At 38.5% G+C, this 25724-nt stretch overlaps 1 protein-coding gene across 1 annotated transcript in view; it reads right to left on the bottom strand.

Annotated features, from left to right (window-relative positions):
• Positions 1-25724, bottom strand: part of LOC140140127 (ectonucleotide pyrophosphatase/phosphodiesterase family member 7-like) — a 31471-nt gene that overhangs the window by 1359 nt on the left and 4388 nt on the right. Inside the window, exons 2-6 of the mRNA XM_072161964.1 lie at positions 21182-21284; positions 18166-18330; positions 6888-7504; positions 2051-2191; positions 402-527 (exon numbers count right to left, since the gene is read on the bottom strand). Coding sequence (XP_072018065.1) covers positions 402-527; positions 2051-2191; positions 6888-7504; positions 18166-18330; positions 21182-21278 — 1146 coding nt within the window. The 5' untranslated portion in view covers positions 21279-21284. The remainder of the gene's footprint in view (positions 1-401; positions 528-2050; positions 2192-6887; positions 7505-18165; positions 18331-21181; positions 21285-25724) is intronic.

The following is a 25724-nucleotide window of genomic DNA, read 5'->3' as shown; positions in this document are numbered from 1 at the left end:
AAAAAGCTGAAAATGCTCAAAAAATGCTGAAAAACAGCGTAAAATTGGGGTAAAATGGCTCAAATCAGGCTGAAAATAAAAGAAAATGCATAAATTTCAGGAATAAAAAAGAGGAAATCAGCTGAAAAGAGGAAGTTTCAGGTCTGTAGGAGAGTGATTTATAGCTTTCCTTAGTTGACCATTCTCTCCAATTACATTCTATTGTAAATGCTCTAAAAAACTCTCCTTGATGGCTCCCTAAGAGCTATTTAATGCTCTCCTGCAACTTCCAATAGACAGTTTCTGCATATTACATTGTATCTTCTAAACCAAGGTATCCCAACCTTTTTCTTGTGACTCAAAATATGGCATAACCACAACATTGCCTACAAAATTTGCTGCGACCAAGAAACCAAACTTACCGATTCCATATTTCTGGCACGATAACCTTTTTTAATGCTTGTTCCTTGCGCAAATAAGATTGACTTCATGTCCATGAGTTTGTTGTCGTAACCATGGTTAGCATTACCCCACTTAATATTAGGATCCTGTAAAGAAAAGAAAAAATATATGAACTCAATTCTAAACCAAAGATCTACAATTTGTAACTCACAGACAAGAAAAAATCTAGCCTTTTTGTAAAGTTTTTGTAATCCATAAAATTTGATTCAAGGAAAGTCACTTTATGATGCATTTATTTGGAAAAAGTGTGACTCGTGACCAAGGGTGAAAATAAGAAATGGTGAACCAGGGGCTTCTTTTTACACAAAATGGCCCCCCAGGTTCACTTCATTCAACATGGAACCAGGGGCCACTTCTAATCAACAAGGGGCCAATATTTGTTCTGGATAGAAGTTCATCATGCATTATAGCTATGGAATTTAATTTTTGGGTATAGTGACCAGGGGCCAGTTTTTGAAGAAAAGTGTCCCCTGGTCAGCTTAAATTTAGATGGGACCAGGGGCCATTTCAGGGTTTCTGGGGGCTAAACGGCTCCCGTCTCCCACTTATTTTCACCCTTGCTCGTGACATTTAATGAGAAACTACTTCCCATTTTGTATTCAAAGGCTGATTTTACATGATTTTAGCAAAAAGCAAAAAACAAAAAATCCTTCCAAGATGCAAAATCTATGTCGGTCGGGCCTGTAAAACAGTTTTTTTTTTGCCTAATGATGAACTACATGTATCATCAATTAATTGCCTGTTTTTGATTTAAAAGGGCATTTCGTGATCCACAGCCTCATCCCCCCCCTTTTTTCAAAAAAAGTTCAGATTTTTTATAGCGCTGGAAACCTCTGGCTACAAAATGTGTATGTACCAAAAATTTCTTGCAGATTAACCCTAACCCTACCCGTGGGTTTTGTGCTATCAGAAGGGAAAGAAGGAACAAAAAAGGAGAGAAGATGAAGAAGAAAGTCACTTGGCACCCCCGGGATTCGAATCTCGGACCCCTCGCAGAAGATCCCCAGCGTGTAGCTACACAGGTGACGTTGGCCCGCCAACGATTCCCTGGGTATATATGACTTAGTCTGATTGCGTCATCAAGTCCCGTGGAATGCATGCACGCAGAGTGGCTTTAATAGTGAGCTTTAGTGAGTCCTAGTTGGGTTAGGGTTAATTCATTTAGCAAAAATATCGCCAAATTTTAATTTCGTTCTGGCATACCAGAACAAAATTACAACACAGGCCTATGGAGCAGTGTAATACACATAATCATGCATAACTCGCAAGTTACGCAAAATCAGCTGAAATTTTGGGAACAAGCTTCTTTCATGAATATATACTGAAAAATGTCATAAAAAGAGGATGCTATTATATCACCAAATCCTCTTTTAACTGAAATAATCATGTGAATTAGATGATCTTTAGCTTATTTTCCTTGTTGGAAGGGATTCAATCATGTTTACCATTGTTCATTATTGTTTTAAACAACAATGCGTCTGTGTCGCACAATCCCAAGATCGTCACACAACTAATAATTGCTAGCACATCTCAGCATATTACACAAAAGCCACAAATAGAGAAATGTTTGAACATGTACGTACTTGCTCAATTTTACAACAAAACTTACCGTGGTGACTCCCCATCCAGGATCAGGAATTCCTATGATTTGTAGATTTCTCTTGCTTCCCCCATAGTGAAACCTCTTGTCCATTTCATCACGTTTATACGCATGAAATACTGGAGTATTGTATTGTAAGTCTTGCATCACCTGGTAAAAACAATTAAATCAATGTCACATCAGGACCCCATGGGTATATCGGCCAAATTATTGGGCTCTAAAAATGACTGAAAGGGGCTGTATCATATTGAAGCCAATTAGATATGTGACCTGTAGCTCACCTGCTACCACGAAATGAGCGTAGAGTCGCAAGTTGGTAGTTTTGAGATGTCCTCGCTGCTGCGCTGGTGTTCTTTGTTTCACATGTACATGTACATGTTCAAGCCAATAGTATGTCTGTATATCCTTTGTGAATGGGGGCACAATGGGCCATTCATAAAGGACACTACTGGTCACATGTCATAAGTTGGGTACAATTTCCATTAGATGGTCAAAAATGACAAAAAATGTATTTTTTGACATGTATGTATTGAAAAATTCTAAATAAAAAACACCATTTTTATCCTTATCACATGCTTAATTTTTGAGATAATGCTTAATTACTAATTAATTAATACACAGGTGTCTATGTAAATCTCAATTTTCAAATGAGGTTTTCTCAAATCGGACCTCAATTACAAAAATGACTGTAAAACTTTTATTTCATGCAAGAATGTCATCAGATTTGGAGGATATGGCCTCAATACATTAATGCTTCAAATGAACTATTTAAAATAATTGTACGTATGTAAATTACATTGTGAAGGTCAATGACCTTTTTGCGAGTAATTAGCGAGACTGTTATTCTATTGTTAAAGCCATATTATAACATTTTCAAACAAAATAGATTGGCATTTCTTTGCCATAAAATATTAGCTTTTACTGTCAGATATATCCCCTTTTATTTTTGAGCCGAACAACTACGGCAAAGCAAAGAAAATAGGAATTTACTACCAGCGCACATAAAGCCAATACGCACTACTCCTTCGGTCATGTTGTGGTACGACCCTTTGTTGTGTATATCACCGTCCCATACGCCCGTACGCATTTATATGTGTTATGAACATCGTGTATGCGTTCGACTAGTAATTCCATCGTAATAATAAAGCGCCGGTTCCGGCGTTTTATTCAAAATCTCGGATTTTGACAAAACTACAGCACCTAGAGTCTTGATTTTTGCAGGGTAGGGGAGATTGGGGTTAGTTGAAACATTTTTCACAAAATCGTCTTTTTAACGAGAACAGATTACTTTCAAGAATCACTAACCATATCAGTATAAACATATACATACATGCTACAAATACAGCCTTAAACTTTATTGGACCTGCTTATGATTATTCATATAATCCAATTTGAAAATTTGAAAAAAGTGTTTCAACTAACCCCACCCCTGGGGTAAGTTGAAACATGGCGTGTACAAATTTCAAAATAATTATTATTGTGTTGTTAGGGTTATACTTCCCTTGAAGGCACCCTTTAACATACAATCAGTGTAAAAAAATGAATAAATAAATATGTGGGAGTGCGGGTCAATACTTTGGACACAAGGTGACGAGTGTCACCATGGACCAAAATATGAGAAGCCTAAAATATTATAAAACGTACTTTCTGTGTGCACTTTTTGCTTGTATTATTGTTTTTTAACCATATTAAAGCAATATTGAAGAAATGGCAAACATGTTACAAATTTTTAAAAAGTCAAATTTTTAACCATATTTTTCTATGCGATTTTCACGTGTCAACTAACCCCACCTCAAAAGTTTCAACTAACCCCGATGCCTATTTTTACATTTCAAAGTTCATTACACAAAATAAGAAATACAATAAAACTTTTATTTAACATTATTCTGGGACTTACTACTAGTGCTTATGATACTCAAAAAATAATCCCTGAATCTTCAAACAACATGGAGATAACGATCTTTTCTGAGGGGTATAAAATTAGTCAGTAAGTCAAAAACAGATATTCCTTTCCCAAGCCAACACTGGTGGGGCATCAGTGCTGTTGCTAATTTGGTGGATGACCCTTACTAATACCTATTACTAGGTGCCAGTATTTTACCAAATAAATTTTTTGTGTCAGAAAAAAATACAATGTTTCAACTTACCCCGCGTTCCAACTAACCCCAATCTCCCCTATATTGGTTTAATAAAGTACAATTTAATCGTGTAAAAAAAGGAATTTTAAAAATTCAGTGAGGGCGTCTTCCTCAGCAAATGTTATAATATGGCTTTAAGGAAATGAATATCAAGAAGAGAAATGTACAGTAGCATGTTGCTAAAAATACTGAAATTCAACTAGGATTTCATTAAAAATGAAAAAAAATGGAACTTGTACCCATTTAAGGTGGTACTACAACCCTTAAATGGGAGCACGGTGGCCTAGCGGAACGGGCACTGACTCATAATCGAAAGGTTGCGGGTTCGAGCCCCGGCGACGCCATCGTGTTGTGCCCTTGAGTAAGGCACTTTATCTCGATTACTCCTCTCCACCCAGGTGTTTAAATGGGTACCTTCATTCTTAAATGCTGGGAAGGTAACAGACTCGCTGTAGAGGAGGTGTAGCGATCCCCCTATAGCAACATTACATGGAGGAGTCTGGCCCAATCGCCAATGAAAGAGAGATGGGCACTCCGATTACTGTTTATACAGGATCGACTCCTTTACTTTTTTTTTTTTTTTACAACCCTTGATAAATTTATGGCTATTTTTGCATTTTTCTCAAAAAATATTAAAATAATAACACATTGGTAACAAACGTTATGTAAATTATAGGGGTATTAGGAATCAAGTTACTACACTGGAATTTCAGTGGCTCAAGACAAGCTGTATACGGTACTTTATTTATGATAAAAGAGGTACCGTTAGAATGTACCTCATTTCTTTTACTTCTATAATGAACCCCTTGTCTTGAATCACTGAAATCTCAGTGAAGTATATTGGATTCCTTGCCCCAATAATATACATTAACTTTTGTTACTAGTGTGCACACAAAATATAGTAATTTTGTAGTTACTTTTTGAGAAAAATGCAAAATTAGTCACAAAATTTATCAGAGGGTGTAGTACCACCTTAAGTAATCAGTAATTGTTTTAGTTGTACAAATTCTACATTCAAAGCTGTCAATACATTATACCCTCACTATAGATTTGAAAAAGTAACCAGTAGTTTTGACATGCTGACATGTGAATTTTCACATAGGCCCTATTGCACACTCCCGCATCCGCCTGCTCCACATCCGCCTGCTCCTCCACCCCTGGCATTTTTCATTTCAACTGATGTGATGTTTTTACTGAATAATGTATTTAATTATATGCTTCAGTAGATTGAAAGAGTATAAAATTAGGCTTAAAATGAGGTATGAACCACTGCTGTAGGATATGGGGTTACGGAAAGCCAATCAAATTTGTATCACAATTTTTAGAAAAGTGTAATCCCTCCACCCTTTTTACATACCCAACTTATGACATGCGACCTACTGGCTTATAAGCTCTCTTGTACAGGTGCGTGGCAAACAAAGAACAACTCAGCAGACGGAATGTCTTGAAACTACCAACTTGCAACTTTTTTTTAACATTTTGTGGTACCATGTCACATAAAATACATAGGGCTGATGGGTATTAAGCTTAAAAGTGTTAAGAGACATAGGTTAACTTGAAATTGAACATTTTATACATTTGGCTAATTTCCTTTGATCGTGTCACAAATATAATAATTATATGATAACATTTACACACTAATTTTGATGCTATTCGACGTTATACTCTGGCCAGGCTATAAACAGATGTTAATTTTTGCTATCTCAATAGAGGTGAGAATCCTGTTGTGAATGCCCAAATCACAAATCCCCAAGCATCCTCCTGATGAGGCACTTACCAATTAACATTTTTCACAAGCTAAGGCAATAGTTAACTGGGCAGAACATTCCATGTACCATAAAAAAATGGGCCAGAGATCAGACAATTCAAGCTCTGAATCTGACCAAAATGGGCAATTATCAATTAGTGAGCAATTAGAGGTTTTGCTCACTTCTACTTAGATGCAGCGGATAGACTATACATGTACGTGTATCATAAAAATATGTTGAAAAGTTGACAACGTCAAAAGACATCTCAACAGTATTTCTAATGGACGGGTTAGCGTAGTAGTCTTCTCACCCGGGTTCAATTCTCCGCATTGCCACATGTGAGTTTGGTTGCAGATTGATACTCATCCTCGCAGGTTTTTCTCCGGTTGTTCCGGTTTTCCTCCTGCTTCTAAAATTGAATCCCTTCCCATATCCCTTGTCCCATCATATTCAGTTTTCTCCCTTTAATTTATTAGCCTCTGAGCACTGGCCAAAGCCAAGCATAGCCTAATACTAATAATCAGCATTATTAGGCTTTCCCTGTCTTCAGCCGAAAGTTATATAAATAAAAAAATAGATACCGTATTTCGTCAAATAAACGCCCCCGGGGTGTTACATTTTCCCAAGGGGGAGCGTTTATTCAAGGTCAATTTTAGAATGATAATTCCCGTTAAAATCATTAGGTCAACTAAAAACACACGCTAAAATGACGAACTATGAACTAGAAACACTGACTTCTGGCTCACTTCCGGGTTTCTGATCCAGATTTTCGCCATTTATTGCTGCTATTACCGACCATGTGAGCAACTTGGTAAGCTTACTACACAAGATAGCATGGAAATATTGGAATTTTTGAAACATCTTGGTTGAAAAAAGTGGTGGTGGGGGGGGGCGTTTATTTGAGGGGGCGACTATTTGACGAAATAGGGTTAATAAAAAAATAGATAAATAAAAACTTACTTTGTCCAGTTTTCCTGGTTGAGGCTCAATCTGAAGCATGGATCCATAACCAGTGATAAACTGCACATCCTGTGGATCAATAATCTTATCGTCATATAACTGTACCACCAACCTCTCATTACATTGTGTCATTCCGTGATCACTCGTTATCAAAACATCTAAAACATCCTCAAGTCCACCTTCACTAATCTGTTCAAATAAATACCGCACACCTTCGTCGATTTCTTGTAACGTTTGATACATATTCGGCGAGTCTATTCCGTGGTTGTGTAAAGTTTCATCGGGATCAACCCAGTATAAAAATACAAGTTCAAAATCATCTTCTTCAAAATACGCCATAGCGGTATCAATTCGCTCTTTCAACGTCCAATTGATTTTGTTTGTTACAAATTTTGTAGGCACTGTGTCGTGAATTGGAAGTTCCCCACCGGGATAGGCTATGCTGCCTGCTTTTAGGCCTTGTTTGACAGCCGTTACCCATGCAGGTTCGACTCCTGGTTGGTCCCACCAGTAGGCAAATTTAGGGTCTGTGAAGGCCTCATTCCAATGAAATGTAACTTGCTCTGTAGTAGTGAATATTTTGTTGTGAACTATGTTATGACTTTCTGGGTAGAGACCTGTAAAAGAAATTGAAGAGGAAAATAACACTTTGACTACACTCAAGGCAGTCTAATTGGGTGACAGCCTTTACCGCAATTTTCCAGAATAAAAATCACAAAATGTTCCCAAATGATTGATCCATTACGGAAACCCTGAGCCAAATGTAATGAAGTTGGATCCACCATATAAGTTAGTACTTTGCTCCATGATTCAAAATACACAGAGGCTAAGGGTGATTTACCCCAAAGTTTCACATTATAGAGGCGTGTGAAAACTATTAGTAAATGGAAAGAAAAGTACTCTGGCTACTTCAATTTTCTTTGAATCTGTGTTGCCCACCCTGTCCCAATGTTAGGAGTGGGAATATATGTGTACATCCATATCAAAATGACGCACTTGTTAGCTGCTACATGTGTCTCATTTCACATAATAACGTAAAACCTCATCTACAAGCATATATAGTGCTTTTGATGAAAACTAAATTAATCCAGACGCCATCCATCGACAAAATTATAATATTATGGAATTTGAGCAAATTAATTACAGATACTTAAGCATAAACAAACAAGTACTATTGTAAGACCAATCTATTGTATAGGCATATTTACGGCTGTCTCATATTAAGGTAGACTGACAATATTATTTATAAGGTTTCCTGCAGTAGAACGGACCCGCCGCATATCGCGAATCCGTTGTTTTATTTATACCGCAGGCCGCCGACCCAATTAGACGCTATCAGCTAATCTGCTTTATCACGAGAGTGTGAGACTGATCAATAAACACCATCGCATCAACTCAATACGAAGCCTACCGCGGTAAGCCGCAAGCACAGATCTATTTACATACCTAATTGGCAACAAGGAAGAACAAACATTGTCACCGTCTACTCGATCGATCGGGAGTATTTACCCACTTGTGTTGTCACCGATTTGAAACTCATGTCCACTTAATATCTTAAATCATGATTATATTGTGAAGTTGATAGTTTACATATAACTGTATGATGTTGTGGAGTTGATAATATATAATTAAGATATAACTGTATTGTATGTTTATATTTTGCTGGCGATCACAAAGTGTACTGTGTTGTCCGGGTAGCTCCGGTACGGGTGTATATATGCAGAGAAGATATGAGACAATCTGTCAAAAAGGATGAACTGTTATCGTGGTCGTAGGCCTATAGGCCTTCTGATACTATCAAATAAATTTAAGGGGCAATGACAACGCCCCGAAACTTTTGAATTAGACCTATAGCTTTTTAAGAGCTAATTAGAATTAAGAAGCCATTCTGGGCTACTGATGTCTAATATGACAAACCCTGAAAATAGACCTAGGCCTACTCATTTTAAAATCGCCGGTAAAAATTGTTTTAACCATAGTTTAACCCGGGAGTTTAACCTAATCCTAGAAAGCTTATCTTTTTGATATCAACTCACCAACTTAGGCCTAAATGCGCCTAATATTCCTCATTGTTGTAATATTACATGGGCTATCGCGAGAACCTCAGATATACACGACTGACCACGACCGTCATGCAATCCCCTTTTCCGCATTGATACTGCACAATCGCCTCGTGTTTATTTTTTTAAACGCTACAAATATCAGAATCATAAGTTATGAATATTAAATGAAAAGTATAATCCATGCAGGGTTCGAATTCGCCGGTTTCGCATCGCGGAATGCGATGCAAAACTTGCCAATTGCTATACACTTCCCTGCTATCATACATCGAACAGTAGATGATCGCAACATGTGCGATGCATAATTTTTCCCTATAAATTTGGCTCCATTTTGACTGATTCAGCATCATCCAGCATGTTCAGTGCTCAGAAAATGGCCTAGTAAAATTGTGTCTTCAACAGATCGCCAGTAAAATGTTTGCTAGTTTTATATCCAATCCATGTTTATTTACATTATGACTCGATTCCCCATGAATCATGCATGTCCGTAGAACTAAAACAGAACCTTTAATTATTCAACCCGGTAATATTATTCATTCTTCATAAAATATGTAACGAAAATAGTACTGATGACCGTATTCGGAAAACGTAATTTAAAAAAACCACGTGCGATTCGCTGATAACCGCGGTGTTTCCATGCCGTAGGTTTCTAAGTCTAAATGAAAACTGAAGCTCCATTGCGCATGGTACCAACGCACACATCAAACCCGGAAGAGATCAGATGATTGGCACTTGTTTGCGGCAAATTTTGACGACTTTCTAGTGAGTTTGGAAGTGGCGATTTCAAACAAATTTTTCGGAAACTACTCTCCAAATATCTAACTACGGTAAATAAATGTAGTTTTTGTACATAAAAATGTTTGGTTAGATGAGATTGGATGGGTGCCTTGCGCAAGAAAAGTGAATGAACTGGGCACTTTGTGTAGTAGGCCTACAAATAAATTCATAGACTTGGGAAGATTTTCAACATGGGCGGGGGGGCTTAAACTTTAAAAATATTTTGTGGGACCACACTGGGGTGCGCGAGGCCTCGCAGTCAGAAAATTTTGCAAAATATAGGTCACAAAGACCCATTTTCCCAGATCGGTATTCAGAGCGAACGATGTCATACAGTTCTTGGAGTAGGCCTATTTATTTTTGACATTTTGTCAAAATGATCGCCAATTGTTTGTGCCGAAAATGTAATTTTTCTTGGAAACTACGATGATCATTAAAAAAAAAAAAAAAAAAGGTAGAAAGAAAAGAAAAAAATGCACTAAAAAAGTAAATCTCATTTTAAAAGCTATTCGCGCGGGGTCCTGAGACAAACCTTTTTTGTTTTTGCCTTATAAAGTTACGCTCATGCGTACGTCTGTCGGCATTTCTAAGAGATCACGAGTCTCAAAGGATGCCGCAGTTCGCCGCAAAGTATACCGCAGTCCGCCGCACATTGGATTTAACAGGTTTGTGTACAATATCATCGATTATATAGGGACTACTTGACATTGTCTATGCATTGTTTACAGATTACATTGCTTTTGACAGATTCAGAGAAGATTACATTGCTTTTGCCAGATTACATTGGTTTTGCCAGATTACATTGGTTTTGCCAGATTACATTAGATTACGTTATCACCCATAAAATACCTGCTATGCATACATCAATTAACGAATTGGTATAGGATGTGTCAATAAAATTCTCATGATTTTTAAGGACGTGCTATTATATTTTATAGGCCTACGGGGGGATGAATGTTGAGATCGGGCAAGTTTTTGTTTCTGTTTGTTTGCTTGTTGTTTTGTTTTTTAGATAGGCCTATTTAGGGGCTGTGCAATAACTATGAGCCCTGGGGGAGGGTGAAATTGGGGGGCAAGAAATTTTTGGCGAGCCGAAAGGGGGGGGCAAGCGATTTTTGGCCAGCCGAGAGGGGGCGAGCGATTTTTGGCACACATTCATGGGGCGCCTTTTCAATATAACGCTCTAAAAAGGCTTAGGAAAACAGTACGAAAACGCTTTAATATGCAAATTTTCCTGCTCGCTGCGCTCGCAACATATATCTAGACCTTTTAAAGTTTGAAAATTGGGATCCCAAAAATTTGGCATGTGTAAAAGGGGGGGGTGTAAAGATTTTTTGGCGGGCCGAGAGGAGGGGGGCAAGCGATTTTTTGCAGGCCGAGAGGGGGGGGGCAATCAATTTTAGGCGAGCCATTGGGAAATTTTACCCCCCGGGGGCTTATAATTATTGCACAGCCCCTTATTGCATGAGCTATTTTTCTGTTTCTTGCTTTTTCAATATACATTTTCAGTGGCGTACCGTGGCCGCTCCTACCCGGGGGGCTGAAGCAAAGGATTTTCGGCGCTAGCGCCCTAAAAGCAACACATTTTGATGTGTAGTACCTTTTTTCAAAAATTGTTAGACTTTTTCACATTTTTCCGCCCTTTCTTTCTTTCCCAATTCTTTTTGCCGCCCCTTCGTTTTTTGCCGCCCTGTTTTGCCCCCCCCCTTCCCCCCCGCCGCTCCTTCTTTTTTGCCGCCCCTCTGTTTTTACCTCGGGGCTGGCGCCCCAAAGCCCCCCCAAATACTCGCATGCATTTAACACTGCAGTGATGTATGGATTCGGACTCAAATCCACTTTTTGCTGGACCCCCCGCTATTCTATAAAAAAAAAAGGTTGAGATTTTTATACATTTTAATAGCATACACTGACGGTAAAATACCCGTCAATTAAAGTTGCCAGCATTGTACCGCAAAAACGATGATGTTTACAAGTACCGTATAATTAGCATATATACGGTATTCTGTAAAAGTACGGTAGAATGTCCATAAAATACGGTAGAAAGCACGTGTTGCCAACATTCAACCATGATTTGTTGATGTAACTATTCACCACAAAAGTTATACGAACTTAGCATTTAAACACAATCTGCCAGGACAATACGGCTATTTATTATTTAAAAATATTGGAAGATGTAACACTTTACACGCAAAAAATATAAACAAATACAGCCTGATGTGAAATCGCTTCTCACACACTTGTCCCGAACGGCTGTACACATTGACCACAAAGACCACCGCCCAGCGTTACCATAGTTACAACTAGATGCATGGTACCAGGGATGTGAGAGTATAGCCTCACATCCCTAATGTAAATAACATACTTGACCCGTTGATGACCTATTATCATGATCATTACCTAGCCGGGACACCGGCTAGGTCTTGAAATGCTACCGGATCTTTCTTTCTTCTGGCAACAAATTTCAAAATGCTTCTTCCCTTACATGTTACATCCTACAATGATGTCACTTGCACATATGCATCGTCTATATCCAGTGTCTATAGGGTGTTCACAGATTTGGGGTCAAAGGGCACTAAGGGGTCATTTCCGGTATAAAACCAAATATCTTCAAAATGCTTCTTCTTCCACAAATTACATGTGATGGTGACATGCTTAGATCATGTGACTTGACTTTGGTCGGTGTCTATAGGGTGTTCACAGATAAGGGGTCAAAGGTCATTAAGGGGTCATTTCCGGTTTTAAGCTAAATAACTTCAAGAATTTTTATCTCCATAATTAAGCATAGTAGATTTTTTTAATTTAAACTGTAACAATTCATTTTCTCGGTGTATATGAGGTTTTTTTTTTATATTGGGGTCAAAGGTCATTAAGGAGGTCAAAACGTCAAATTTGTAAAAAAAAATTTAAAATTACGGAAAAGTAGCTGTATCTCAGCCTATGGAAGACGGATAAAGCCCCTACATGCTACAGTGATGCACCATTAATGGTGTGAGATGTCCATAATAGCCGGTCAAAGGTCAAACTTTAAGTTAAGACTGGCATTTCCGGCCCGCTAGGTCCAGATCTGTAACCAGATCTAGTTATTATTGGGGAGCAGTTGGGGGACCATGTGTATGTAACCATGGTAACCAGACGGAATGGCAACAACATATGTGTGCGTGTAACCCTGGTGTAAACATAATTTTGATATTGACTTTTAAAATTCAATATCAAAATGTTTATCCGCATGCCGCAGTGACGGTATCGGGAATTATGGGAGGGGAGCAGTGAGAGGAGAGGAAACAGATATTGGTATATAAGGGGCTGGCATTTTCTTCGGAAGAGGGTAGGTCCCAAATATATTGGGGCTCATAAACTTTTGGAAAAAAAAAAAAGGGGGTCATAAAATTTTTGATGACCAAAAATGTATAGGGAGTCACAAGATGACCACAGATAGTGTGTTTTAAGCATATATAGGGGGTAAGGTGGGGGGGGGGGAGGGGTCATTAAATATTTGTTGTCAAAATAGGGGGTCGCAATTTTATTGGCGCCGACTTTTTATAAATTTGGACCCCCCCTCCCCCCCCCCGCCCCTTCCGAAGAAAATGCCAGCCCCATAAACGTGCGGTGAAAAATTGTTGGAAAAGTTTCCTCTGCACCCCAATCTCTCTCCCTTTTTAGTTAGATTCTTGAGCTCTGGGCCCTCCCCCAAAAAAAAAATCGGGTTCTGTTGGCAAAAAATATAGCAAGTCTGTGGCCATCCCCCCTCCGTCCGTTCTGAAAAACTGGCTACACACCAAAATGTGTAGGACAACGATATTTTAATATTTAAAAATATTGGCCAGCATTATTGTAGGGAAACAACGCGCCCTGCCTCCCCCCCCCCCCCGTCATTAATTATAGCTACTCCAATAATAATTTGACAAATTAGAGCGCAGTGAGTATGAATTGAGTAGGCCTATAAAGCATGGAAGGGCTAGTACTTCCATGGTATAACATGCAGTGGCATAGATTTCTTTTTGACATTGGGGGGGGTGGGGTTGGAAAAAAGTATAGTAAATCAGGCACCTTTTGGCAAGAGAATAAGTTTATGGTACAAATGAAAAATTGTGCCTTATTAAAGCTAAACTGGTGTAAATATGGTGCAAAAGTGGAATAATTTCGCAAAAAATTGGCACCAATCGGACCCAACCGGGTCTGATTGGGGGGGGGGGGGGGCACAAGCCCGTTTGGGGGCATTTTCCCATGGCATTTTCTAAATTTTGCAATCAATGGGGGGGACACGTGCCCTTTGACGCGACGCCACTGGGAGGATGAAATCCGCCATGGCAAAATATTGGGAGGCTATATCCCCACCACGGGATCTACGCCTATGGTGGCATACATTTCTAATGGGGTTGGAAAAAATTCTTGGAAGTAAAGTGAATCCGAAAAATTCTTATCCCCACCCCCTCCCAGGGCTGTCAACTTTTTGTAATTGCTTGGCGTGAGACAGAGGCGTACTTATACCGGGATTTGCCGACTACAATGTTCATTTTGATCCATGATTATTTGAGCCACGGGGCTCGAGAATGTGAAAAAAGGGGGGGAGGGACAACAAAAAATTTTGACGATGCGTGAGATTTTACTCGTTTTCCAGCTTTTTGCGTGAGATTTACTACTAGGCGTGATATTATATACTACCTTGGCGTGAGACCGTGAGAAAGTGACCCAATGCGTTGACAGCCCTGCCCCCTCCCCGGCTCATAACTATTGCACAGCCCCTGAACTCGTTTCCCACACTGTGATTGGTTGTACATCCAGGTTGTAATGTATACGCATGATATACCAGATATCGACCACAAAGACCACCGCCCGGCGTTACCATGGTTACAACTCCATGCATGGTACATGTACCAATGGTATGGACATCGACCACAAAGACCACCGCCCGGCGTTACCATGGTTACAACTCGATGCATATGGTATTAATGTACCAATGGTATGGGCTTGTTGACAATATTCCAGAGAAAATCAGCTGTTGCCATGCCATGGTGCTAAATACTAAATTGACTTTTGTACATGTACTGCAAGTGAGGCCCGGTACTCGTTCCTGGGGTATATTTCAAAATTTCAAGCCATTTTTGCGATGGATGTTAAATCCGATGATGTACATGTACCTGAATCAGATAGTGAACTGGGATTCCATGGCGGGCCCGCCGCGCTGAGCGCTGGCGGGATCTATGTCAAGGCTGTGTTCATTGAATTGAATTTTCTAGTGAGGTCAGCCAGAATATTAGAGATGCGAACTTTTTGGAACAATACCCCCCCCCCCCCAGGCGAAAAGCTGCCTTCACCATGATTTTCACTGATATCTCCGATAGGCTTCGTGGGAGGTTTAATAGCAACAAGAAAGATGATGTTTCGGCTCACGGTAGGCATCAGGCAGGCGAGCTGCAGTGCAGGGCAATGTCCATGGATCGCACAAGGGATCACTGATCCTTGAGCATGGTCCATCAACGGGTCCATTTTTTTGGACAGAATATAATACCAAAGATAAAACGATGACTAGCCTACGTTTTAAAATGGAAATACGATGCAACATTCACTCTAGGGTCTATGGAAAATGGAAAAGATAAATTAATGACCCTATATATAGTTACCATCGGTGCGCATGTGTTGTCATGATGAGATGGAGAACAAGCATGACAAGTAGGTATATCTGACAAGAAAAATGCCGTCATCGGACGATTGTAAAAAAATTGTAGTGGGAACATGTGCCAAAAGTACGAAAAACACTGCTGAAACGTACAAAAATTATGTCTTGAAATGATTATAGCAATACAAGCAATATAAATCAGGTAAGAAATGTGCAAGATAGGCCTATAAAATTTACAAGTCTTGTGATAATATCTTGCACATGAAGTATGTCGATAATATCAAAATCAATTTAACTTCAACTTGATTCCCAGTGATGTTTCAAGTTGAACTTCTTGTTGATTTTTAAAGCGGGTAGACCTACACGATGTGTCGATCGAATACAATTAATTCAACCTTCAAGGATCGAATCATCAATAGGACCTTTTAAGAAACATTCATTTTTATTTAATTTTAGCATTCCTAGAGTGCAACGAGTGGAGATTCAACACGGCGAAAACCCAGGGCGAAAATGTATCTAACGAGCTGAAGAGTTTGGCTACCTGGCCCGCTAGCATCGGGCCGCTATCTAGGCTTGCTACAGCTGTAGATCGGGGTTTCGCGGCTGGCCTCCATCTATACATAGATGCTTCCACGAGTCCCTGGTTGAGAATGCCTCGATGCCTGGGTACACGCAAACTTTAGTATTGAGATGAAAACCACATAACAACAAACCGTAAATTAGAGCCAAGAATTTTTTTCTTTTTTCCCCCATTAATAGGCGAGGTTCAAAGAAAATAACTAATAATAATTATAGGCCTATCATGAATTTTTAATTATCTTGATCGCTATGTGTGTTTTGAATTGATGTTGTTTAGTTTTCTGTTTTGTTTCAGAAGGAGTCGCTGGGATGTAATAAAATTGAATATTAAATAATTCACATATCGCAAATATATCATAAATTGCATAGTTTCACTAAAATAGATGATAATATCCACAACCATAGGATGGTGATAGCAATAACTAAATAATTATCACGACATGGCTTGGGTTCACATTTTACTTGGCTATTTATATGATTGATATATAATTCTTACACCGATCTGGAGAATGCAATATTAAAGGCTTAATGTACGATTTCCTTCAAATTTTAAATTTGTCATTATATACTCAAAATGCTGAAATAATACTAGTAATAATGATCGGGAATGGTTTCTGTCCATTTTGAGCTGAAATAATGAGGTAACGTGAAAGAAACACTGCTTGTTATTTTGGCCGTTTAACACGCAGTTCTATGGGCGGACATAAAGTCATAATTTCAAATTATGACTTTATGTCGAACTTTGCTCTGTTTACCTACAAACACAACAAATTTGGCTGATTCCATTTAGGTGGAAGTTGTGACATGTGTAAACATTACAAATATGCCAAAAAATCAGGTTTGAAAAAAATTAACCAAATTCATATTATAAAATCGTACATTATGACTTTAAAACCTGGCAATAAAGTCGCTGGTTACTGTAACAGTAAACAGTTATATTCATCCATTTATCACACATTTACACCCTCCTAGAATCTTTTAACAGTTATATTGACCCATGATTTAAGCCAGAGTAATCACTGCCAATTGTTTATTCAATGTACACGGTGCAGAGGTCCGTCGTACTGCAGCGTACCGCGACTGGTGCCACTACTATTATTGACCATTGATTTTATCGGAACACCTACAAGGTGCTAATTGCCACAATCAGACATGTGAAAAAATGGGACGAGGTACGCCCCACTTTGCGGGATCCCGCTAAAAGCCTTAACGAGACTGGGTAGGACGTATAAATAATATTGTCAGTCTAAATTTAGCTTTAATCAAAAACACTCTACATGCTTGTAGATGAGGTTTTAAGGTAGCTAGGAATAAATACCAGACTCATCTCCAAAGTTTAGGTCACTTCAAATCATGGTTTAGGAATTCAGAAAACATTTCTTAACTATGTGACTTTAGAATGATTTAAAGTGACTTCCAATTCGGAGATGAGTCTGGTATTTATTCCTAGCTATTATGTGAAATGAGACACATGTAGCAGCCGACAAGTGCATCATTTTGATATGGATGTACACATAGGCCTTTCTGCGACTGAGTCATCAACTTTAGGTCAGTGTCATTAGAATCATTTTTCCTTGACAACATCATTTAATTTATTTTCTGCCATGTCAATGATGTGTCAACATGACATAAACTATAGTGCATATGGTATCCATACATTATACCGTGCATCTTTTCAGAGATGTCGATGTCCAAACTTTTCAGGCCTTGCGTTTTAAGGTGTGTGAGTGTGATCGCACACCTTAAATCACCACAGGGCCGAGTGTGATTTATAGCACACCTCAATTCCTAAACATCTACCGAGTACAAATCTACAATTTAATAACACGTCTTAACATTTCTAGAAGTGCGATTGGTAGCATGCCTGTTATTTCAAAACTCAACTTCTGGTTTTTATGTCGACATTGGAACACTTGTTTGTTCATGTCTTTGGTACATTGATGACAGGACTAGAGTCCTACTCAACAGGGTTATAGCCATGCCGGTCGGTGCCGGTCAGGGGTAACCGGCATGGACCGGCACTAAAATTTTTTTTACTTTATTTGATTTCCCCCCACAAATGTTTTATTCATCATAAAAAGATTAAAAAACCAACAAAAAATTGTGGGGTATACCCCCTAGCCAATTCCCTGATCCCTCATTTTCGCTAAAAAGATTGTGCCCCGAGCCAGCACTCTAATTGGATAGTAAAATTAGCCGGCACTCAACTTTATAGTAGCTATAACCCTGCTACTCACTAACTCACCTGTTGCGATACTAAACATACTAGGTGATGATAACGTAGGGAACACTGTATCCACCCAGTCTAATCGCACACCATTTTCTTGTACCTTCTTCATCGCAGGCATTTCTGCACCAAACAGATCCCATCGCATGCCATCTAACAGTAGCAGCAGTACTTTATTTCCACCTGCATGAAATATAAGAGTTAGAGAATAAAAAGCATTGTTTTGAAACACAGCTACAGGGTGTCCCAAAAAAAGAGGCCCCTCATTGCGCCCTCTTTTTCGCCTATTTATGTTGATCAAATATATTTTGTAAAAGAAACCTTTAATTGTTAGCTTTAATAAACCAAAACAAGTATTTCAATCGGCTCACAACTTTTGAAGATATGCCCTTTTAAAGACAAGTACCCGTTTTTCACTCTGTCCACGGATAGCAAACAGAGTGGTTGGGATGGGTCATGCTGTGGAATGACCTACAAGATCACCAGACCTCACACCACTTGATTTCTTCATTTGTGGCAAAATACAAGATCTTTGCAAACGTATTACTGCTATATTCGCACGTATCCGGCGCCCAAGGTTGGTACGCAACGCAATTGATGCAATGAGGACTAGGGCTGAAACCTGTATTCGTCAAAAGAGGCAACCAGGTAGAGGGCAGAGCAGCACAGTAAACTCACTTCAAAAGATATAAAGACAAACTAAACTACCATTTATTCCAAAAAGAGAAATGACTAATGTTTTCAATAAAAAGAAAGCAAGAAACAATAAAGTAAGAAACATAATAAAACAAAAAGGCATAAAATAACCGAGAAAAACATAAGTAATTGCAAGTATAGCACAAGAAGTCCCATCCCACATCAATTTCGCCCAAATTAATGACACTTAAAACAAAATCCATAACCCAAAAGCCCACCGGTAAAGCCCATTCCCTAAAATAAAGTTGTTATTTTATAAAGTTAACATCGAGGAATGTTTTATATTCATGCATGGTATATGCACTTTTCAATCTTTGAAGTAACCAAACCTCCTCCGTTGACAGAGTGAAAAACGGATACATTTCTTTAAAAGGGCATATCTTCAAAAGTTATGAGCCGATTGAAATAATTGTTTCGGTTTATTAAAGCTAACGGATAAAGGCTTCTTTACATACCAACATATACTTGATCAAATTTTCTGAAATATGAGAAAAGGAGGGCGCAATGAGGGGCCTCTTTTTTTTTGGATACCCTGTATACATGTATGTCTATCATCTAATAGAACGTGGGAGATGACATTATTTCAAACAAAGCTGGATGCAGAGTTGAAGTATTGTAAACAACATTAGCCTTAAGTTACATTTTTAGCACTCGATAGAGCTAGAGAACAATGGGTTCCATGCAGCTATGTAACAAAAGAAACTCTGTAAAACTCTGTAGCAGTGATCCAGAACGAGTCTTAAGAAAAACTCAGCAAGCGCTTTAAACAGGGCTTTAAAACTCGACAGTGAAGATTCTTATCTTCTCTGAATTCAGGAACCCATTTAATTAGCATTATCACTGATTTAAAATATTGATCACATTCCAATTAACTTATCCTTGGCAATGGTACTCACAATGAATGTGATGATGATTGATTATTACCAGTACTAAAAGCTATCTCTTCAACATTCTTTGTTAAACATAAGGGCCCTTATAAAATCTATAGGCAATTGCAGAAATCTTCAGATTATTAAAAGCTAACCCTTACAACATTCTTTGTCAAACCATGGAAATAGTAGATCTTATCTGAAGGACAAAAAAAAATCAGTTATTTCCATGGTCAAACATAAGGGCCCTTAACTAGGCAATTGCAGAATCTTCAGTTATTACTGGAGTTGCTCAGGCCATTCTTCCATCCTATGGCCAGAGGCTAATTAAAGCTCTGTCCAAAGTTTGCTGTGGATTTGTCATTGAAATTGTGCTGCTCCACAAGGCATATATCTTGCTATTGTATTTATTATTATTCTAAAATTTTGTTTATCATAATTATTTAATACTAACTATTGTAAAGGGTGCCACAACAACACGCTCTGCGTTAAGTGGCACTCATCATTTCACCATATTATACGATGTTTGTAAAAGCTTTTTTATATTGTATTTATTTAATGGATGAATTTGATGAAATAAAACTGAACTGAACTGAACTGAACTTGAGGTTTCAAGAGTTTCAGAGTTGAGCTCTCTGTTGGACGAAATATTGTAGTGACTAATGTGTAAAAAAAATCACTTGGTTTTGTCAAGCAAAAATCCAAAATGGGTTTTTTTTTGTCCTTCATTTGATTTCCATTATCAGTGGCGTATCCGTGGTCCGCCTAACCCGGGGCTGAAGAAGAAACAATTTTGCCGCCACTTCCTTAACAGCCCGAAAAGGTTGACCAATTTTTTTCACGGTCGTTTGAAAAAGTGAAGAGCAAAAAAAAAAAAAAAAAAAACCTTTTTTCAAAATTTTTATGCTTTTAAATTTTTGCACCCTTATTTCTTTGCTAATTGCTTTTGTCGCCCCTTCGTTTTTGCCGCCCTGTTTTTGCCGCCCTTCTTCTTCCGCCGCCCTTCGCTTTTTGCCACCGCCCCTACTTTGACCCGGGGCTGGCGCTAAAGCCCCCCCAAAATACGCCAAGCATGATTATGCATCACTTTTCCACCTACATTGTACAGTTCAACCTCTCTTATCTGGACCTCTTTTATCCGGATCTCTCTGTTATCCGGCTTACAATGTAGAAATCTTCACTGGAGAACATGTTTTTGATAATTTGACACCTTAATTCCACGCACTCTGAATGCCAGGAATGACATATCTATGTTGCATAAAGCATTCAAATACCATCTATTAGTGTTATTACCCCATGTTAAAACAATATTTTGTTGTCCCAATTTCAGTACTTGGTCAGTCAATGCAGAATTACATGTAATTCACTTATCCGGATTTTTCACTTATCCGGACAATGCTTGGTCCCATCATGGCCGGATAAAAGAGGTTGGACTGTATTCAGTATTACCAAAACTTATTTCCACTTACTTTTCTTGTGACCAGTATGCACTTGGGCAAAAAGGATTCCAAATGAAAGCAGTCTCAGTACCAATGCAATACTTGTATACCTGATACAGTGTGCCATATTTACCTACATGTAAAACATTTAGGAAACAAATATTATTTCAAAAAGATACATCTAGGGGTAGGGGTAGTCGGAGTTGTGTCTAACTTTGTGTGCAATCATCATAGATGTATTTAGGTCCTGTGCTTAGGGGTCCAGAACCCCCCATTTTCACCAGCTGGACCCCAAAATTTAACTTCTCACTTTGAGCTAATAATTGGTGAAAATTATTCGGCTTTTGTTACTGCGTGAGTCAATTAAAGACCCATTCAGTGTAAAGTGCAAGTGTAAAAAAAATAAAATTGTTTATAAATTGCTTAAAAGTGAAGGATAAGTCATTCAAATTGTCATTGGTATTTTGGAAATGAAAAATTTGGCAAAAAACGAAGAAAACAGCAGTACAGACGAAGTTGAAGCCCCATTCAAATATAGCTAATTTAGATACTGTCAGTATCTAAATTACAGATTTGTGTAAAATGTCTTATTTTGTCTTAAATACATGGCTTTCGGCTGAACCACTCGCAGGCTATGTTAGCACATATATGACAATGACAAAGGTACCAAAATCTTAATTTTGATGATTTTTATACGATCGTCCGGGTGAGCAAATCACTGAATGGGCCTTTAAGTCCTATACTTATACTTACATTTAAATTCACAAGTACACGCCAGCCACGCATTTGTGATTTTGCAAATAGGTGATAAAAAGCGACCGGAATGTGTAAGTACAGATCGCATTCAGCTTACTTCATATGAGATGATCTTTGCACAAATACGGCATAATTTGTCATGGTGCTTGCGGAATGCCATGCAGTAAAATACTATGTAAAACGTTGCGGCAATTCATGATTGACAACTAAAAATCAGCGTGTCTTTCGTATCCTCCGCTGTCAGTTTCTTATCCACTCACTAGTCCTCACAAAAGCTTTGTGTTGATTACTTAATGTGTTATGGCAAATTGCAATACGTACAATGAAATAATGAGTAGGGCGGGTTCCGGGCGGGTTTCTTCTTCATCTTACGTAACAGTATTGTTCTCCAAAAAAACCCGGTTGCTCTACCTATGGTGCTCTAGCTGAAATACAGCAAGATAATGTAAGATAGTAAATGTAAACCTGTATTTTAGCCAGAGTATCTCGAGCTAGGAATGCCCGAGAAGGACACCGGGAGGAGGACTGACTGTGACATCACATGAATTCCTCATATTTAGAATTTGATGTATCTGATGTGGACTGTAGCTGGATCGGATAGGTTATTGGAGTAGCCTAGATGACTGCAGCACACTGCTTTGTCTGCATCCATCGTGAGACTAAGGGTGAGGTAACCCGGACTTCAACCTCTACTGACAACTCGCCCAGCCAGCGCATCAGTATATGGCTAAAACCCTTTAAGAATCAATATGGAAGTGAAAGTAAAAAGAGGCTGTAATGCCCGAGGCCAATACGGGCGCAACCACCAGAGAAAAGATGGTTGCAGTTTGCCCAGTCATGACTCGGAAGCCAACACTTCGTATGACATTTTGCAGCCAAAGCCGAAAGGACCCTGCAAGATTGATGAGAGCCATATGAGTGGACAAAGAAGTATTATACATGTATGTACATATAATACCAGAACTTTAAGGACTGAAGAATCTCTGGAATCACTTATAGATGAACTAAGAGATCTCAAGTGGGACATTATAGGACTGTCAGAGACAAAGCGTGCTGGAGAGGGCATTGAAGAATTGAAAGGAGGAGCATGGCTTTATAATCATGGAAAAACTGAGGACAACAGGAATGCGAAAGGAATTGGATTCATGATCCATCCAAAATTCAAAGACTATATTAGAGAAATAAAATACTACTCAAATAGAGTTGTTTCACTAATGTACAACTGACAGCAAACAATCACCTATGTGTAGTGCAAGTGTATGCACCTACCAGCGAATATGAGGATGAAGCAGTAGAAGAAATGTATGAGGATGTGAGTAAGGCGATGGAAGAAAGTAGAGCGACCTACACCATAGTAATGGGAGATTTCAACGCCAAGATAGGTAGACGTCAATCCGGAGAGGAATCAATCATGGGAAGGTATGGAATTGGCGAAAGAAACAGAAGTGGAGAGATGCTACTTGAATATGCTACACAACAAAACCTGGTTATTGCCAACACTTTCTTCAAAAAGAAAGAAAACAGATATTGGAGATGGGAAAGCCCAGGATTGATTTTGTACTAAGTAGCCAGAGAGGCATACTACAGAATTGTGAAGTGATCACGAATGTGGACATTGGCAGCGATCACAGGATGATTAGAGCTAAGATACTATTGAACAAGAAACTGACGAGACTCAAATTCATCAAGAATGCTAAAAAGAGCAAACTTTATATAATGCGGCTGAAAGAAAGGAGGGAAGAATTTCAACTAACACTCAGGAATCAATTCACAGCACTGGATATGGATGATATAGACTCAAGATCTACACTTATATCCAGCACAGTGACAGAGGCTGCTGAAGAGATAGCACCACAAGAAAGAACAAAGAAACCAAAAACCAAAGAAGATATTGAGATTGAGGAGCTAGATATTAAAAGAAAGATACTCAGAGAAATCATAGACAAAACTACTACTCAGAAAGTAGAGTACAAAGAAACTGTGAAGGAAGTTAGAAAGAAGAGGCGTCAGAGAAGTAGAAGAAAACAAAGAGAACAAATTGAGTCCATCCTAGAAAGTGGTAAAGGACCAAAACAGATCTCCAAAATGAATAGTAAGAAAACTAGAATCAGCCAGATGAAAGACAAAAATGGTATTCCTACATCTAGTAGAGAAGATAATACTCAACATCTGTGCAGAGTTTTACCAAGACCTATATACATGTAGCTCTCATTCTAACCAAAGTAAACCAAACTTCTTATCTCCAGATCAAACAGACATACCAAATGTAACTGTTAAAGAAGTACATGTAGAGACAGCAGTAAAACAAATGAAAGACAACAAAGCACCTGGCACTGATGACATATCCAGTGACGTGTATAAGATAGGAGGTGCGGAAATCATCACTCAATTAACAAGACTATACAACCAAATATTGACAGAAAAGAAGATACCAGCAGCCTGGAAGGAAGCTAAGATTATTCTTCTACATGATGAAGAGGATATATCAAAAACTACCGACCAATTAGTCTGCTATCACATGCATATAAAATTTTCACACCAATCATTCAGAATAGAATCAAGAGAATCTTGGATGAAAATCAACCTAGAGAGCAGGCAGGCTTCAGAGAGGGCTTTTCAACTACTGATCATCTGTATGCTTTGAACCAACTGATTGAGAAAGCAAATGAGTATCAGCTGAAGCTTTGTATTGGCTATATAGATTACGAGAAAGCTTTTGATTCGTGGAACATAGTGACTTATTTGCAGCCTTAAGGTTAGCCGAGAGTTTTTCATGCGCTTGATTTCAGAGGGCGTAAGTTCATAACAGAAACAGCCATGCAGAAAATGAACAAGCGTGCCGGGACGTAGGCCTACTTACAATAGAATATCGATCCACGGTCAAGACATGAAAAGGCTATGAAACTGGGCTTAGCTCGTGCCCGGAGCTCGGATGCCGGGGTGGCACAAGCCGCTTTTAAACCGCAATTTTCACAAGGATTTTATAAATTTTAAAAGTGATTGGGGGCACTTCGTCACGCTACGCCCTGGAAAATGTGTTGATTTTGAATTTATAGCCTTGATATCTTTGATGAAATCAATGCTGCTATTCCCCTGATTACAATGTAGGCCTAAGGGTAGGCAACAACAACAATATCAAAAAGCAATTAGGCCTATTTGTAAATCGAATTTGGGATGAAAATCAACAAGACAGACTTAGCAGGCCTACAAATTTCTGAATTATATAAAGTGAAAAACAATCAATCACGATTCACTGCACTCAGCTTAATCAATCAAATAAAACTAAAAAGAAAGGAGCAAGAAAGAATAAAGAAATAGTGAAAAAGAGAAAGAAAGCGAGAGAAAGAAAATGAACAAAAAAGAAAGAAAGAAAGAAATGAAAAAAAAAAGAAAAAAAAAAAGAAAGGGAGAAAGAAAAGAGGAAAGAAAGGAAGCAAAATGAGAAAAGAGAAAAAAGAAAGAAAATTCAGCCACACGGAGACTCGAACCCACAAAAATATTTCATATTAGATTCCCAGTCCAACGCTCTATCCACTCGCCATAGATCAGCTTACATAATTGACTGTTCTCAAAGCGGATGATATAACTATAATTGGATGCAATAACATGATTACAATCGCGTCCGCATTATATGGCTCTTAGAATAAACACGCATGTCGCGCTGAAATTTTGAACGAACTGATGGAGGAAAACCTTGTTTTTTGCAAAACTAGCTTCAATTTGGAGTGAAAATCAAATGGAATAGCAATTGGCAGAATGTTGAGAAATAATGTAGGTATTCAGATGTCTAAATTAACGCCTTGTTTTTTTGATGACG

The sequence above is a fragment of the Amphiura filiformis genome, chromosome 18, assembly GCF_039555335.1.
Source record: "Amphiura filiformis chromosome 18, Afil_fr2py, whole genome shotgun sequence".
Taxonomy (NCBI): domain Eukaryota; kingdom Metazoa; phylum Echinodermata; class Ophiuroidea; order Amphilepidida; family Amphiuridae; genus Amphiura; species Amphiura filiformis.
The sequence above is the reverse complement of the archived record's forward strand: the minus strand, read 5'-3'. Positions and strand labels throughout refer to the sequence as shown.